This window comes from Lycium ferocissimum, chromosome 9, assembly GCF_029784015.1.
Source record: "Lycium ferocissimum isolate CSIRO_LF1 chromosome 9, AGI_CSIRO_Lferr_CH_V1, whole genome shotgun sequence".
In the NCBI taxonomy this organism is placed as follows: domain Eukaryota; kingdom Viridiplantae; phylum Streptophyta; class Magnoliopsida; order Solanales; family Solanaceae; genus Lycium; species Lycium ferocissimum.
Window position 1 is genome coordinate 20,757,944 of NC_081350.1, and position 16,472 is coordinate 20,774,415.

Here is a 16,472-nt window from a genome sequence, read left to right on the forward strand (position 1 = left end):
ATTTCCATTAGGGCTGACTAGAACAGACTATAAACCACAAATCGTGATCAAGCTATAAATAATTATAATAATTACTTAGTCGTGAAAGCTAAGGTGTCAAAGAATGAGTAGCATCAAACTAATATTAATTGAGTGGGGCAATTTGCACCCTTGCCCTTATTTGGGGTGGTCTTTAATTTTTGTCCTTCGCTCAAAATATCCCGAGTTTCTTGGTTTGAATCCGGCTCAACAGAGTAATTTTTTTTTTTTTTTTTTTTGGCCTTATTCTGCCTTATAAGGCAAATTTTTTGCAAAGCTTTGCCTTGCCATTTTTTTTTTGACTGAGCGGGCCACTTTTTTAAGCGAAAGACAAAAATTAAAGACCAACGCTTTTGAGGGCAATCCGTCCAAAAAAAAATGATAAAGGTGTAGTCAAGATTTGAAGTTTATGGGTTCGGATTTTAGTTCTATTAAGTTAGTGAGTTCTAAATTAATAATGTGTATAAATTCAATGAATTTTTTTAAGACAATACAAACTTTATTCTAAAGATGTTGAGTTCGACTGAACTCATAAACTCTACGCTAATTCCGCTCCTCAATATGAACATGAACAAACAAACCTATAATGATGGTTATGACAATCTTGTGTCTTAAATTCGTCTAATTAATGGTATTCATTTATTTGGATTATTGACTTATAGGTTTATTATGGGATTAGATCTAAAAGAATTATGCATAAAGAATTCGTGTATTACTTAGCTAAGATGACTAGGTATATTCATATCCATATACAATTCACACATGATTTTGCGAATTGCCCTTCTTATGGGGTGGTCTTTAAATTTTGCCCCTCATATTTGAAATCTTTAAATTTTGCCCTTCGGCTAAAATCCATGGGTTCTAGGTTTGAACCCCCACTCAATCAAAAATTTTAAAAAAATTCGCAAGGCAGAGTTTAAATTTTATGCTCTTGGCATACACTTGTTAAGGAATTACCAAAGTTATGCCGGACCCGGCATACTTATGCCTTATGGGCAGACTTGGCATAAGTATGCCGGGTCCGGCATAACTTTGGTCATTCCTTCACAAGTTTATGCTGGGTCCGGCATATTTATGGGCAAACTTTTAATGGGCAAACTTTTAGTTAAGCCTTAATTAAAAGTCTTTTCTATGAATTATGCCTTATGGGGCAGACTTTTAGTTAAGGCATAACTAAAAGCATGCCCCATAAGGCATAACTTTTCCAAGACATAGTATGCCTCATAAGGCATAACTTTTCCTTAAGATATAGACTTTGTCTTATAAGGCAAATTTTTAGTTATGCCTTAAGGAAAAGTTTCGCCTTATGGGGCATACTTTTAGTTGTGCCTTAACTAAAAGTCTGCCTCATAAGGCATAACTAGGAAAAGACTTTTAGTTAAGGCTTAACTAAAAATTTGCCCATAAAAAGTTCTAACCCAGTATGCGACTCCGAGCATAAACTTGTTAAGTGCGCAAAGTGATGCGGACCCGCCTACTTATGCCAAGTACGCCAAGGCATGAGTATGCCGGGTCCGGCATAACTTTGGTAATTCCTTAACAAGTGATGCCGGATCCGGCATACACGCGACCCAAACTTTGCCTTGCAATTTTTTTTTTTTAATTTATGCTTGAGCGGGGGTTCAAATCCAGAACCTCATAATTTCTGCGTGAATGCTCAGGGTTCCAATGCGAAGGGCAAAAATTAAAGACCAGCAATATGAGGGGCATAATTTAAAGACCACAAATATGAGGGGGGAAATTTAAAGACCACCCCAAAAGAAGGGCAATCCGTGCAAAAAAATGATTCCCTCTAATGCCTAAGGTTTATGGACTCAATAAATTTGATCTTACATCATTAATCCTAAAACCCCTTTTTCAAGTTCGAATAAAGATGATAGTGTCCATTGTTACGAAAGCAATTGAACACTTAAGAACAAAATTTAAATAAATAGCTCAATACGATAAAATCAATTAAAGAATATAAAATCCATAACAATTACGTTAAGTTCACATAACAGTAAAACAAGAAACTTAGCCACACATACCTATGAAAGATGGACAGTTGTCAAAAATATTCAAACTCTCACCAATTGATCATTCATACACTCGTAGCTACTCTCTTAACTCCATAATAATTCTTCCAACTTTATAATTTCCTGTTGACTATGAGCTTTCAACTTCCTAATTCTTCCTAACTTTTTTATTCAGTTTAAATAATCTACACTCCTAGCTACTCTCTTAACCTCATAAGGTCCCCCTCCTCTATATGCAGCCATCTCGCAATGAACATTAATTTTTTAAACCTATTTATTGATTGTTGTTCTCCCTATCACTTTAAAAATAGGGATTATCAACAGACAAACTCTAGCTAAACAATAAAATTCGTCGCTAATCTTATTTAGTGATGGATTAGCAACATGTTATTAGCTACAAACGATTAACGACATATTATGTACCTAATTTCTGTTTTTTAAAGTTTATGAACCTTTTCCACTAACTGCTAGTTGTTGTTCATTAACTATGTCCTTAACTCTCATGGGAGTTTTGTGGTGTCATTTATCTTGTATTTTCTTTTATTTAGTATAATTAAAATTGCAAGTGACTGTTTCTCCAAGCTCTTAATTTATTCACTTTTATTGTTGAGTTTGTTATAGTTATTTTAAGAGTGATCTTTTCAGGTGCCATAAACCTGCAATAAACAAGGAGCTTATATTCAAGAGGAAGAGGAGGAGACGACTCTGATTCATGCCCATCAAACTCCAAAAAGAAAAAAGAATTAGCTACGAAATTTATTGCTAATTCGTCGTTAAATAACTTGTAGATAAACAAAAAATTTTGATCATCCCTTCTTAAATAGGATTAAGAATGATCTTTTGTAATTTAGAGACAAAAATTGGAAGCCATTTTCTTCTATTCAAATTGCAAGAGGGCAAGAGATCCCATTTTCACCAAAAATTGTATGTCGCAAATTTGTATTAAGTAGTGAAGGGGAGCAAGTGGACAGAGTTAAAGGAAGGTATTTTAGAGATTCATTTTGTTTCTCGACAACAAGCCGTTGAAAATGAAACAAATGCATTTTAATATCTCGTTGACTAAGTCATTAAAAATTTGTTCGGGAACATCACCGATTAACAATCGTCGGAATATTCAATACTTCACCAACTTATGCATACACCAAATGCCATCTCAACTTATTGATGACATTTCATTTGTTGAAAGTTCATCTCGATGAGTTGAATACCAAATATTTCTTAAAAGTTTCGAAAATTCCAACAATTTACTTATTGAAATATGATAAGAGAATAATATAGCAATCTGATTATGAGCATTTTGATATCTCAATGACTAAGCCGTCAAAAATTTGTTCGTGAACTTCACCGATTAACAGTCTTCAGAAATATTTAATCCTTCACCAACTTATTCATACACCAAATGCAATTGAAAAAGCCATTACAACTTATTAATGACATTCTATTTGTTGAAAGTCCATCACGACGAGCTGGATAGAGAATATTTCTTTTTTTTTTTTTTAAAAAAAAAATATTCCTGCAACTTACTAATTAAAAATATGATCATAAGAAGATAATATAGCACTTTGATTTTGAGCATTGCAATACCTTAAGACCAAGCCGTTCAGAATTTGTCCGTGAACTTCACCGATTAACAGTCATTGGAAATATTCAATCCTTCATCAACTTATTCATACACCAAATGCAGTTGAAAAAGCCATTATTATTGATGACAATTCATTTATTGAAAGTTCATCTCGACGAGCTGAATATCAATATTTCTTAAACAAATTCAAAAATTCCAGCAATTTACTTTTTGAAATATGATAAGAAGATTATATAGCAATCTCGTTATGAACATTTTAATATCTCGATGACTAAGTTGTTAAAAATTTGTCAGTGAACTTCACCGATTAACAATCATCGAAAATATTCAATTCTTCACCGTCTTATTCATACACCAAATCAATTGAAAAAGCCATTACAATTTATTATGACATTTCATTCGATGAAAGTTCATCTCGAGAATCTGGATACCTAATATTCCTTAAAAGTTTTCAAAATTCCGAAAATTTACTTGTTGAAATGTGATAAGAAGATAATATAGCTATCTAATTATGAGCATTTTAATATCTCAATGACTAAGCTGTTAAAAATTTGTCTGTGAACTTCACCGATTAACAACCGTCTAGAGTATTCAATCCTTCACCGACTTATTGATACACCAAATGCAGTTGAAAAAGCTAGTACAATTTATTGATGACATTTCATTTTATTGAAAGCTCATCTCGATGAGCTGAATACCGAATATTCCTTTAAAAAACTCAAAAATTCAAGCAATTTACTTATTGAAATATGATAAGAAGATAATATAGCTATTTGATTATGAGCATTTTAATATCTCAATGACTAAGCCGTTAAAAATTTGTCCGTGACCCCATTAACAATCATTGAAAATATTCAATCCTTCACCAACTTATTCATACAACAAATGCATTTGAAAAAACCATTACAATTTCTTGCTGACATTTCATTCATTGAAAGTTCAGATCGACGAGCTGGATAGCTAATATTTATTTAAAAAAAATTAAAAATTCCAGCAATTTAGTTATTGAAATATAATAAGAAGATCATATAGCTATTCGATTATGAGCATTTTAATATCTCAATGACTAAGCTGTTATAAATTTTTCATGAACTTCACCCAATTAACAGTCATTGGAAATATTCATTCCTTCACCGACTTATTCATACACCAAATGCAGTAGAAAAAGCCGTTGCAATTTATGAATGATTTTTCATTTGTTGAAAGTTCATCTCGACGAGCCGGATACCAAATAATACTTAATTTTTTTTGAAAATTTCAGCAATTTATTGAAATAAGAAAATAATATAGCAATTTGATTATCAACATATATCCCAATTGAACCGTTATAATCACTCTATTCAAAATTGGCCGAGAAAAAACATCAGTCAACATTTTTTGTAAGTTTAGAATCAATGAGGACAAATTACAAACTTCCCAGTCTGATATTTTTGAAATATACGCCAAAGAGCCACTTCAGTTTTTTAGCACAATTTAACGCATTAGTGATGATTATTTTTTAATTTGTGATGCTAATAAAAATGCAAATCATCGAATGGTCAGCTAGGTCTCACATCTTTCTTTAGTACTTAAGCCATCCAATTCTATGGGACTATTCAAATCTTGCGAGCACACTATACTATCGGAAAAATTATTTTTTGATTCTCTATAAATCTCTTTTTCTAATATTATGATTTGATATGACATAAGAAAAACCGTTTTTATAATAAACGTGGTTCAAAATGGAGAGCAATTTGAAGAAATAACCTTAAATCTTTATGTACTGTCTCTAGATAAAATTGTTTGAGATTTAAAAGTGAAAGAAATCGTTTTATCTACTAAAAAACCTTACAAGATGCTACTATTTTTTTAAGGATTCTAACTTCTCATTAGAAAAAAGGCGGTCATGAGCTAGCTAGCTAGGAAATTACAAGCTTAATACACTTATTTTTTTAATTTTTTCATATCTGAATGTCTTTGTCTGGTTGGTTGACATCATTCAGTCCTTTCTGTCTTCTCATAGTCCGCATCCGCGCTCACACAAAAACAAAGAACCACTTAAAATAAGATAAAAAGCTTTCTTTCCGACCTTTTATACAAAATTCCTTTCTTTGTGCAAATGCTCATGAGTCATGGCGAAAGAGACCTTCCTTTGCTCCCATTAGCAGGATTAACAATGTTTCTTGTCTGAAAGGCCGTTTTTTAAAAGAGGCCGAGTAATTCATGTTAAATTCATATGACTATAGTCTTACGTGCTATATCTAGCGGTTGGTGAATCCTACTCAATATCCGAACTGAATTAGTTATCGAAGGATTTTCCTCTACATAATTCTCTTATTTTGCTCAATTTTTTAAATTAAAAAGATGAGTCTCACTTCAAATTTTTAGCAGCTTATATCTTAAAATATTAAAGTTAAAATTTTTAATGAACACACACACATCGTGTATACTACGGCTTCTAGTGATATAATAAAAACTATAGAAAACGTTAATTTCTAAATGTTGCAGAAGTGAAACTTTTTGGGAGGTCAAATACATATAATAATCTTATAAATTGACATTTCTCAGAATTATTTTTATTTTTTTACTAAATCTAGCCTCCTTGAAAAAGAAAATAAAAAGAAAATAAAAAGAAGAAAAAGAAAAAAAAAGGATTTCCATGCCTTTAAAGTGAAAAAGAGATAGGAAACCACAAAAGCAGGTAGCAGGTAGAAACTTGCCCGTTAACGCTGAAAATATTTGAAAACTTACCAAATATAAAACCAATCCAACGGCTCAGATCACTTCCTAATATGTTTTTGAAACCTTAAATCCTCATTGGCCGCCCTCTTTAAACATTTGAATTCCTTACAGACCGTTTTTTTTTCTCATTATTTTCTTCAAACAACAAAAACACACCCACTTCTCTCTAGACACTTTCTCTCACTAAAATTCATTTGCAGATCTTCAAATTTATTTGTGAATTTTCCTTTGTTTTGTGTTTTGGGGATCTGCAAATGTGTTTTGTTCTCATTATTCCATTGGTTTGGTTGAATTTTTTGAAGTTGAGTTTGGTAAGTGCATTTTTTTCTTTCTATGATGGGTAATTAATTTTCTTTGTTTATGTTTATTTTTTGGGTTTGGTTGAATGAAATTGATCTTTTATGTTGTGGGTTTTGTTTAATTTATGATTCTTGGTATTTGGGTAGTTGTAAAGTTTGAATCTTGTTTGTTAAAAGTTGTATCTTGAACCCTAATTTATGTTTATGTGAAATGACACCTTGGATTAGCAAACCCAATTAGTTTGATCATTTATTAATTTCTTTTTGTTCATTTTAGAGTATTATTTGCCCAAATTTTTCTGTTTAATTCTGACTTAAACCTCAATTTTAATGACTGTGGTGTCTATGATAATGTATGTTTTATAAAATTTTGCTTTCACTTTTTGAGTTTGAAGTATGCTGGCTATAGTTATTAAATGAAGCTGTGTTTTCACTTTGTTCTAGTAGTTGTAAAGGTGATTTTGAAATTTATTAATCAAAAGATGAAGAAAGAAAATCAAAAGGTGAGAAAATCTACATGAGATTTTTAGGCTTCAAAGAGAGACAAAAAATAAGATCAATGAGTTTGATAACAGATTTTTTGAATGCTGTTATCGCCTAGTTTATTTAAGCTTCTTATATCAGACTATAGTGTAAGCTTTCTTTTTGTCTTTCTGATCATAACACCTAAAAGGATCAGCTGATTGCATGATAATAATAATATTTATTGATCCCATGTGGCTTAGAATATTTGAAGGGCTTGTGAGTAGGGTGGATGTTTTCTTTGATTTTGTTGATCCAGTCAGAATTCATATGCCATATTTTCTTTTCTTTGTTGGTTCGAATTTCTTGCTTTCTGATAAAATAAGCTTCGCTTGAAATGGATTTTTTCAAACAAAGCACAATTCGAATGTTTCACAATTTGAACAGCGCTAAGTTAAAGCTAGTTACTTCCAAAACTAAAAATAATTTAGGATCGAACAGACTTTTAATTGCTGAAACTCGGCTTCTAGTTTGTTCATCAAAGATCAGATGTGGTATAATGATAAATGAGGCAGTCGAGGCCTCTTTGTATATTTTGCTTCCTCCTTTTCCACAGAGGAAATTCTCTGAATGGTTTTATTTCTTTAATAGTTATCTCATGCTTTTTTAGCAACCATTGTGCTGTTGTTTTTTCTCTGACCTTATCCTCTCATTTTGTCATAAGATCAGGTAGGAGAACCCACATCTTCGGGTGGCATATAATGAATTGGGGAAGACATTGTGGAGAAAATTATCAACCTTTCGGCGTTGGGTTATGTAGATTTGCCTTTGTGTCAAAAAACCATGGAAAGTGATAGAATAAGCACTCCTTCAGATGGCACTAGCACTAGTCTCCAAAGCAATAGTCTCCAAAGAGTTCGACCTTTACATGGGTAATTTTCAAAGCACTGGACCATTGCTTCTCTCATACTATATATTTTAAGTGCCATTACGTGATTTTGTGCATTTTGCTTATTGAATATTTTCTGCTATGTTACACAAATCCTTCAGTCTTTTAGTGGATGAGTTTTGAGTTCAGATATCCTCTACTTCGGTAAATCTCACTCAAATAGTCTGTGGAATGTTGAACTACTCACTCATCTGGTGCTAATATTAACAGGAGAACTAGCGGTCCTACGAGACGTTCCACAAAGGGGCAATGGACTCCTGAAGAAGTAAGTGGGCACTTCCTCCATATAGAACAAGTCAAAATTTCATGCACTCAAGCTATTCTTTATCTGTTTATTTATTTATTTTAAATTTCTTTTATTGCCTTCCTTCTTGGTAAGCAATGGATAGTTACTGTCTTTTTTAATGTATGTGTTTTTCCTTTTTGTTCCTTTTTCTTTACTCTTAAGCTTTACTCTTCCTCCGTTGGGAGACGGTGGTAATCCATACCTAGGATGGAGACTTTTTTCCAGGTTCTATAACGCTATAAATAAGGTGGGAATGGTGATTCTTAAATAAAAAGTTCTTGTCCGCGTCTATGAGGTGTAGGTCCCAAGTAAAAGTAAAAGAGGGAGTGTAACAATAATTAAATTATGATGAATCCTCATATAGCAGAATTATGTGGAAGATTCATATTGCTGCTTTCAACTAGTTTGGCGCTGTGGCATAGTCGATTTACCCATGCTTTTGAGAAAAAAGAATACTACGCTAAGCGGCACTAGCGATTGACTACTAACTGCTACATATTTCGAAACTTTAAATAGGTTTATGGTATTTGTTTCGTATTCATAAAAACATCTGAATTTGTAAGAAAACTCCTTCTGGGAATTGTTTCCTCGTAAAGTTAGCCCAGGAATATCTGTTATTGGTAAGTAACATAACTCAATTGATATGGCAATAAGAAAATACTGATATGCACTAGTGTGATAAAAGAAAGAGAGGTATCCTACAGTTCAGGTATACTTACTATATTATGTAAGAACTCAAAAGGATTATCAAGATTGTGTCTATTGGTTTGTCCAAAAAAACTATATTACATACTTGTGTGTAAGCGTTGCAGCTGCTGAGCTCTTAAAACATCTTTCATTCGTTCACCTGTATGACTGTATCACATAGGATGCAGGCAGAGATAGTGAATCATATGGGCCTGAGTGTTTTGTTCACTTTCCTACGCATCAGCTGCTGATAGCCTCCTTTACTGTTATAAATTTAGGACAAGAATATCTTATTTCCCTTTTCCCCGAGAATTCTATAGCTGATTATCCTGATCAATACATATGAGCGATACTCAATTTGAATCTACATAATAGCAGAGAATTTATTTTGATGGAAAAGTCACTATGTAGAAAAAACATCAGCGTCCTATGTGGTAGATGGCTATTGATTGGACGTCTACTTAAAGTTTTGTAAGCATTAGTTGTTGAATTCTGTGGTTCCTTCTGAACTAGGTTTTGATTTTCGTTTTATACATATTTACATGTGCTGGGGCATGATCAATTTCAGTATACATTTCAACTCTTTGTTTTATATCGTCCTAACAACATAAATCCCTTCTTTCAGGATGAAATCCTACGCAAAGCAGTCCAACGTTTTAAGGGGAAAAACTGGAAAAAGATAGGTAAAAACACGAAACTAATGTGCTTGACATTTGTGGGGCACACTGCTGATCTTTCACCTTTAACACACTATGCTAATGATAAACGCTATCCTGCCACTTGGGATCACTTGGGTTATACAGCGGTGTGATGTTTTTACATTAACTTGAGTTTCTTTGAATGAGTTGTCATTTTACAGACACAGGAAGTAAAAGTTATTTGTCGGCTTCTGTAAAATGTCAGTTTCTCTTGATGTGCGCACTAGTGCTTCTACTTGTCTTGACCTACTATAATGTGCTAAGCCATAATTTCAGGACAAAAGACCTCATTAACATTTATGCTTAGAGTTAACATATACTTTGAAGGAAAAAGTCAATCGTAGTTCAAGAAATAAAGGCCATACCAGGGCAGCTGTTCGAAGTTTAAGACACAGGTAGTGGTTGTTTCAAGATGGAATAAGTGAAATAATGTTCAAGTCTCTGAAAAATTGGCCCAAACACATCCTCTTAGCTCAATTTTGGTCAATCCTGCGGAAACCAACATTTACTTTGAGTTGGAAGTTGATCATAGCTCAAGAATAAGACCTAGAGGTCCTCATAGGGAGGCAGTTTTGTTTTAGGAATTAGGATATGGTGTGTTTATATTTGGTTGAGTTCTTTGAGATTCACCGCAGGAATATGCTTAATGGAGCTTTTAAAGAGAAAAGCGTTTCATATTCCAAGGGTTCAACTTCTCTTGATTTGTATTATGTTTCTTTTACTCTTTGAATGGAGGTTCTTTGCAATGCTACTTTTCGCATAACAAGTTCTAAAGTAACAGTTAACTCGTCGCGTCCACATTGTTTTTTATTTGACATTACATACTCACTTTTCTTTTGCACATCTTAATAGCAGTACTAAGTCAAAAAATGACATTTGCTCTGGATGAGGTAAACCTTGTCTGTTCGGAGCAACTCTAACCTTGATAGCTCCCACTCACTGCTATTGTCTTCTGCATCAACGGTTCATTGCTCACTTGTCCTTACTTTTTCTGCTCATACTTTTATTCACAGTATCCATATTTGATAAGAGGATGCAGCAGCTGGTAGTCATATATTTCCAGACATCAATAATGCATAAATTGGTTGTGCACTGGGTTAGAGATGTGCTAGTTAAATGAGTTGGTCTTCCCAGTTTGTTTAACCTTTCTCCACTATCATTTTCTTTAGAAATATTTGGTGGATTAAGTTTTTGTCATCAGAGTCTTTCCTGTTATAATATATGCCACGTTGAATTGGTACAACTGTCTTTGAAGTTCTATGACACAACCAATCATTATAGCAGAAACTATTTGACATAATATCAGCTTTCTGCTACTTCAGCATTTCGAATGCACTGATTTGAGAAATTTACTCCATGCAGCGGAATGTTTTAAGGATCGGACTGATGTACAATGCTTGCACAGGTGGCAGAAGGTTCTCAACCCTGAACTTGTCAAAGGTCCATGGTCTAAAGAGGTAAATACATGTGCTTGAATAATACACATACGTGGCTATTCTGGAAAACTTGGCATCCATGTCTTTTATATTGCTACTAACTATTTTACTTTTTGACTTCCAGGAGGATGAAGTAATAACCGAATTAGTAAAGAAATATGGACCCAAAAAGTGGTCCACCATTGCTCAACATTTGCCAGGACGTATTGGAAAACAATGTCGGGAAAGGTAAGCAAGTTGATTTCTTTTGTTTTCCTAAATGGTAATTGGTATGTGTGTATTTGCTTTTTTACTTTGATATGGTTTCAGTTTTTCTCCAACTTTCTCTTGTGAGTAAAGTTTCGAGAGCTTGTATGAGGTAGCTTGTGGGTTTTCAATTTCCTAATTCTTCCTAACTTTTTTGAGTCAGTTTAAATTAGAGCTCTACACTCCTAATGAGTATTAATTTTTTTAACCTACTTGATTGCTGTTTTCCATCTAAAGCCAGTGCTAGATGCTGTTCATCAACTAATGTTTGGACAAGTCTCAGTAAAATATAAGAAATATATGTCAATGGCATGGTAATGTAGAGGCATCTATTTCTTGCCAATGGAAGAATAGTTCTGTGGTGTCATTTGTGTTCGATTTTCTTTTATTTACCATAATTGAAATTGCAAGTACTATTTCTCTATTAATATGAAGCTCATTATCTTCCACTTCTATTTGTGAATATGTTATAATAATTTTTAAGAGTGATATTTTCAGGTGGCACAATCATCTGAATCCTGGAATAAACAAGGAAGCTTGGACGCAAGAGGAAGAGTTGACTCTCATTCGTGCCCATCAAATTTACGGGAACAAGTGGGCAGAGTTAACAAAATTTTTGCCTGGAAGGTACTTTGAAGCTGTCGGTCATTCTCTTTTTAAGAACAAGAGTGTTTTCGTTTCTTTTTCCCTTTGAGTTGTTACGCTGAGAATTCCTACACTATTCTATATGACATGTAAAGATTTTGCTATGATTTTCAGGACAGATAATGCAATTAAAAATCACTGGAATAGTTCTGTCAAAAAGAAATTGGACTCGTATTTGGCATCAGGTTTACTTGCACAGTTCCCTTCTCTTCCTAATTTCAACCATCAGATCCAATCAATCCCTTCTTCGACAAAGATGGAACAGAGTAGTGAAGATGATAGTGTTCGTAAAGGAGCAGAAATGGAGGAAGTTTCAGAATGCAGTCAAGGTTCAAATCTTGCTGGCTGTTCCCAATCTACAAGTGACATGGGAAACGCATTTGTACATACAAGAGAGGAGGGAAAATTGCTGGAGGATTCAAATTATTGGAAGGACCCAAGCTCTAGTTCAGCACCATGTTCTGAATACTATGCCCCAAATTTTGATGATATTACTTTTTCAATGGCAGAAGTACCCAGTGGCTGGGCAGCATCCATGGGAAAAGATTGGCAGTTTAATCCAGATGACATACCTAATATTTCTCCTCTAGAGTTGATGCAGGATTCTTCAGGGCTCTTCATGCAGTGTCTAACTGGTAATGGGAATCATGACATGGTAACCTTTCCACAGCAAGATGCAATGAAGTTCGAAACGACTAATGACGGAAGTATGGTTGTGGGTTTAGATACGCCGAATGAGATGTTTACTTCTGTGGAGGGTTGCACGATGATATACCCTGAGGCAGGAATTCCTCAACGCTTTCCTTCTGAAACTGGTATGAATGGTGTAGATGAAACTGCGGGTTCTTTGATTTATCAGATCTCTGAAGGTGGAAATATGTCTATAGAAAAGGGAAATCCTCTCTGTTCAGATGTTATGGGAACTTCATCCTGTCAACCATGTTCTGTTCCTTCAGAGCAAAGCTCACTCATGTTTGGTATTGCCTCAAATCAGTTTCATAATCCTTCACAAGGACACCCAGCACAGGAGTCCGAAACGAGTAAATGTGATGGTCTTCTATATCCCACTGAATCTGATACTCCTTGTGACAACATAATGGGTGATCCTCTCCTGAAGGACCCACTGGATCAAACAAAAGATTCTGCACAGCTAGTTTCTGTGGATGATTTTGGCTCAACTCCTTCAAATACTTTTCAAACGTGTCCATTGGTGAATGGAAATTCGGGTGTAAAAGAAGATCAGAAGGATGGGGGAGCCTTATGCTATGAGCCTCCTCGTTTTCCGAGCTTGGATGTTCCATTTTTCAGTTGTGATCTTATACAATCTGGTAATGATCCACAGCAAGACTACAGCCCTCTTGGCATCCGACAGTTGATGATGAGTTCTATGAACTGTCTTACTCCATTTAGGTTGTGGGATTCACCATCAAGAGATGGTAGTCCAGATGCTGTCTTGAGAAGTGCTGCCAAAACTTTCACCAGTACACCTTCTATATTAAAGAAGCGACACCGTGATCTGGTGTCACCTTTGTCAGAAAAGAGATGTGGAAAGAAGCTTGAAAGTGATCTCCGTCAAGAATCATTCTCTAGTCTGGCTAAGGATTTTTCTCGACTAGATGTTATGTTTGACGACTCTGCAAATGAAAAAGCAACAATGTCTTCCCTAACTAAGGATCAAACTCTGGAACTTCAAGCTTCATCTGAAGATAAAGAAAACATAAATCCAACTGAAGATGGACGAAAGGAGGACGACAAAGAACGCAATGGACTTTCGGGCTGTGGAACTTCTGAGAGACAGTTAGATGGAGGTGAACTTCACTGTAAAGAGCAAGGAACAAGGGATGGAAAAAAGCTTGGAGCCAATGAAGCAGTTGGAAAGGTGAGTCAAGTCATTTTATTTTCCTTTGGCACCACTTTGTGTTTTCTGAGACTGAGAGTGGTGGTGGTTGGTGTCAGTATTTGGCAATACCATTTGATATTCAATATGTGAAAAAACATTCATTGGAAAATTTACACAACCAAAAAACTGGGGCTCGATGTTAAGAAATTCCTTCCTTTCCGTTCAAGATCTTGAATATCTGCATTTCCTTTGTTTCCATTATTCTTAATGTGCTGGTGCTCTACAATCTTTTATAGTCTTGTTGCATGATACTGTAACATCTTTTATAGTCAATCTAATTTTGGGTTGACGTTCAAATTCTTTTTGCAAGACCCATTGAACTGATTCGACAGAGAATCCATTAGTTGGAAATGACTTTTATGCTCTGCCTGTTTCAGATAAAACAGCCTTCTGGAGTTCTAGTTGAACTGAACGCAAGTGACCTGTTCTTTTCTCCTGATCGTTTTGGAGCCAAGTCTGACAGAGCTACAAATCTAAGCAATAAAGCTATAGGAAATCAGTATGCTAGACGGCTTGAAGCTGCATCGAATCAAGGTTCTGTTTCATCTTCATTTGAGACTTCATGTTTCTCTGTTATTTGCTCTCCTCGTATACGTGGAAAGAAGGATGGAAGTAGTTTTGTCATCACTACATCAATGCAATCCGCTCCAACATCAACTGCCTTGGAGAACGCAGCTGAGACTTCAGGAAATGTAGTTGGAACTGAGACTGTAAGCATGTAAGATTGTTGTTGTTTCTTTACTCTCTTTTGTTTTTGATTCATACCCTTTCCACAGCATTGCTCTCCCGCAAAATTAACGGCCCATTGACCCCATTTCTTCGCAGATCTGGAGAAACACCTTATAAAAGGAGTATTGAATCTCCGTCAGCTTGGAAATCTCCATGGTTCCTCAACTCTTTCCTGTCAAGCCCGAGACTTGATAATGAACTTACTTTTGAGGTAAATAGGATTTCGGAAATTACATGCTACGATGAGACTAATATCTTTATATTTGCTCTTTTCTTCTGTTCAAATTCTGCGCTCATATTCAAGTACTTTGAAACTTTGTAGGATCTTGCGCTGTTTATGAGCCCAGGTGACAGAAGCTATGATGCTATTGGATTAATGAAGCAATTGAGTGAGCAGACTGCAGGAGCATTTGCAGATGCCCAGGAGGTCTTGGGAGGTGATACTCCAGAGTCAATCCTACGGGGGAGGAACTCCAAAAACCAGAAAGCAGATGAAAATCATTCTCTTTTGTCCGCAAATGCTATGGTATGTCCAATCCCAATGTCAAGATGATTGCAAAATAATCTCGTGCCCAGTTGTGATTTTTTTTTTTTTTAATATCCTATGCTAATTTTTGGAAGTGTTTTCAGATGTCATAACTATGCAGTTCTGTTAATGTGTTTTCAGATATTGCATTTTTTCAGAAATGTTATCATCTTTTCCTCTTAATTTTTCGTAATCCTTTCGGAAAATGAACTTGAAAGAAAAATACTGTTATTCTTCCCTTTAGAGTTTGTTCCAAAGAATGACGCTTTTTTATCTTTGTAAATTTTTTTAGCTTGAAACTTCCCATTTTATTCTCAACGACATTTATATCCATAGGAATGCCCTATTATGTTTAGGACCACAAGTCCTAAGGATACTTTTGGTGCGTGGAAAAAGTCTGTTTTTTCTTTCTCAAACTCTGTATCTAGTCAAACATCACATATTAATTGGAACTGAGGCATTTGGACCAGAGTAATATCTTGCTTGTAGTAAATCTTTTCTGACAAATATTACTCCAACAAGTTCAAGGTTCCTCATTTTCTATTGTCTGTTGATTTGCAGAGTGAGAGGCGTACGCTTGATTTCAGTGAATGTGAATCACCTGGAAAGGGAAAGGCAACTGAAAATTTTGGCACAAGCAACAACAGCTTTTCAAGTCCTTCTTCCTACTACCTCTTGAAAGGCTGCAGGTAGCAGCAAGTCCTTTCAGGGTAGAAATTCTTGATGTAACATATATAAGATTGATATACCTGTGTGTATTTTTTTGTTTTTTATTTTTGCCTTATACAAATACTTGTCCAATTGTTTGTCAAAAGATATGGATTAGATGTTATCATTTCATTAAACATTATTCTGCTTAATCCCATTGGTTAAATAAGAAAACCAATTTGTACAAAGCCCTTCTTTAAGCTTCATTTTGCAGGAACAAATGCTACTGCATCCAGGGAGAAAATAAGAATTGTGTGGCAATGGGTGAACAAAAAATAGTGATTTTGTTCTTACTCCTTGCCTCTCTGATCTGAATTGGGAAACATGGCTTGGTCTAGATGTGATTTTTTGACATTTACTTTGGTTGCATTTTGTTCACCTGTTGGTACACAAAAAATGTGGCTCAAATAGTAGCAAGTTCGCGAATTCTTCAGTAAACAAGCAACTCCTTCCTGTGAATGAAAAACTTGTAAAAGAAATCTATTAAAGATATAATATTAAGCAGCCCTTTCCACTGCCTGATGAAACTGCCCTTTGCTCAAGATGGTGAGGCCTATACAGCCAA

General features: G+C 34.7%; 1 protein-coding gene across 2 annotated transcripts; it reads left to right on the forward strand.

The window, feature by feature from the left end:
• Nucleotides 1-6,418: 6,418 nt before the first annotated feature.
• Nucleotides 6,419-16,095, forward strand: LOC132029854 (transcription factor MYB3R-1-like). 2 transcript variants are annotated; one of them, XM_059419238.1, is made up of 12 exons: nt 6,419-6,647; nt 7,822-8,029; nt 8,257-8,311; nt 9,645-9,702; nt 11,080-11,174; nt 11,278-11,381; nt 11,898-12,026; nt 12,159-13,923; nt 14,322-14,662; nt 14,770-14,884; nt 14,996-15,199; nt 15,761-16,095. In XM_059419238.1, exons 2-12 carry the CDS (start codon nt 7,941-7,943, stop codon nt 15,890-15,892), a joined length of 3,087 nt encoding a protein of 1,028 aa, XP_059275221.1. In that variant the 5' UTR covers nt 6,419-6,647; nt 7,822-7,940; the 3' UTR covers nt 15,893-16,095. The 2 variants fall into 2 exon arrangements, with proteins under 2 accessions (XP_059275221.1, XP_059275220.1); XM_059419237.1 differs by having other exon boundaries at nt 7,827-8,029.
• Nucleotides 16,096-16,472: the final 377 nt, after the last annotated feature.

What these genes read in the sequence shown, in the direction of transcription:
- LOC132029854 (XM_059419238.1), top strand. Translation starts at nt 7,941, where the DNA reads ATGGAAAGTGATAGAATAAGCACTCCTTCAGATGGCACTAGCACTAGT. An exon ending in ATAATGAACTTACTTTTGAG is followed by an intron (nt 14,885 to 14,995) that starts GTAAATAGGATT and finishes GAAACTTTGTAG; the next exon opens with GATCTTGCGCTGTTTATGAG. An exon ending in TTTTGTCCGCAAATGCTATG is followed by an intron (nt 15,200 to 15,760) that starts GTATGTCCAATC and finishes GTTGATTTGCAG; the next exon opens with AGTGAGAGGCGTACGCTTGA.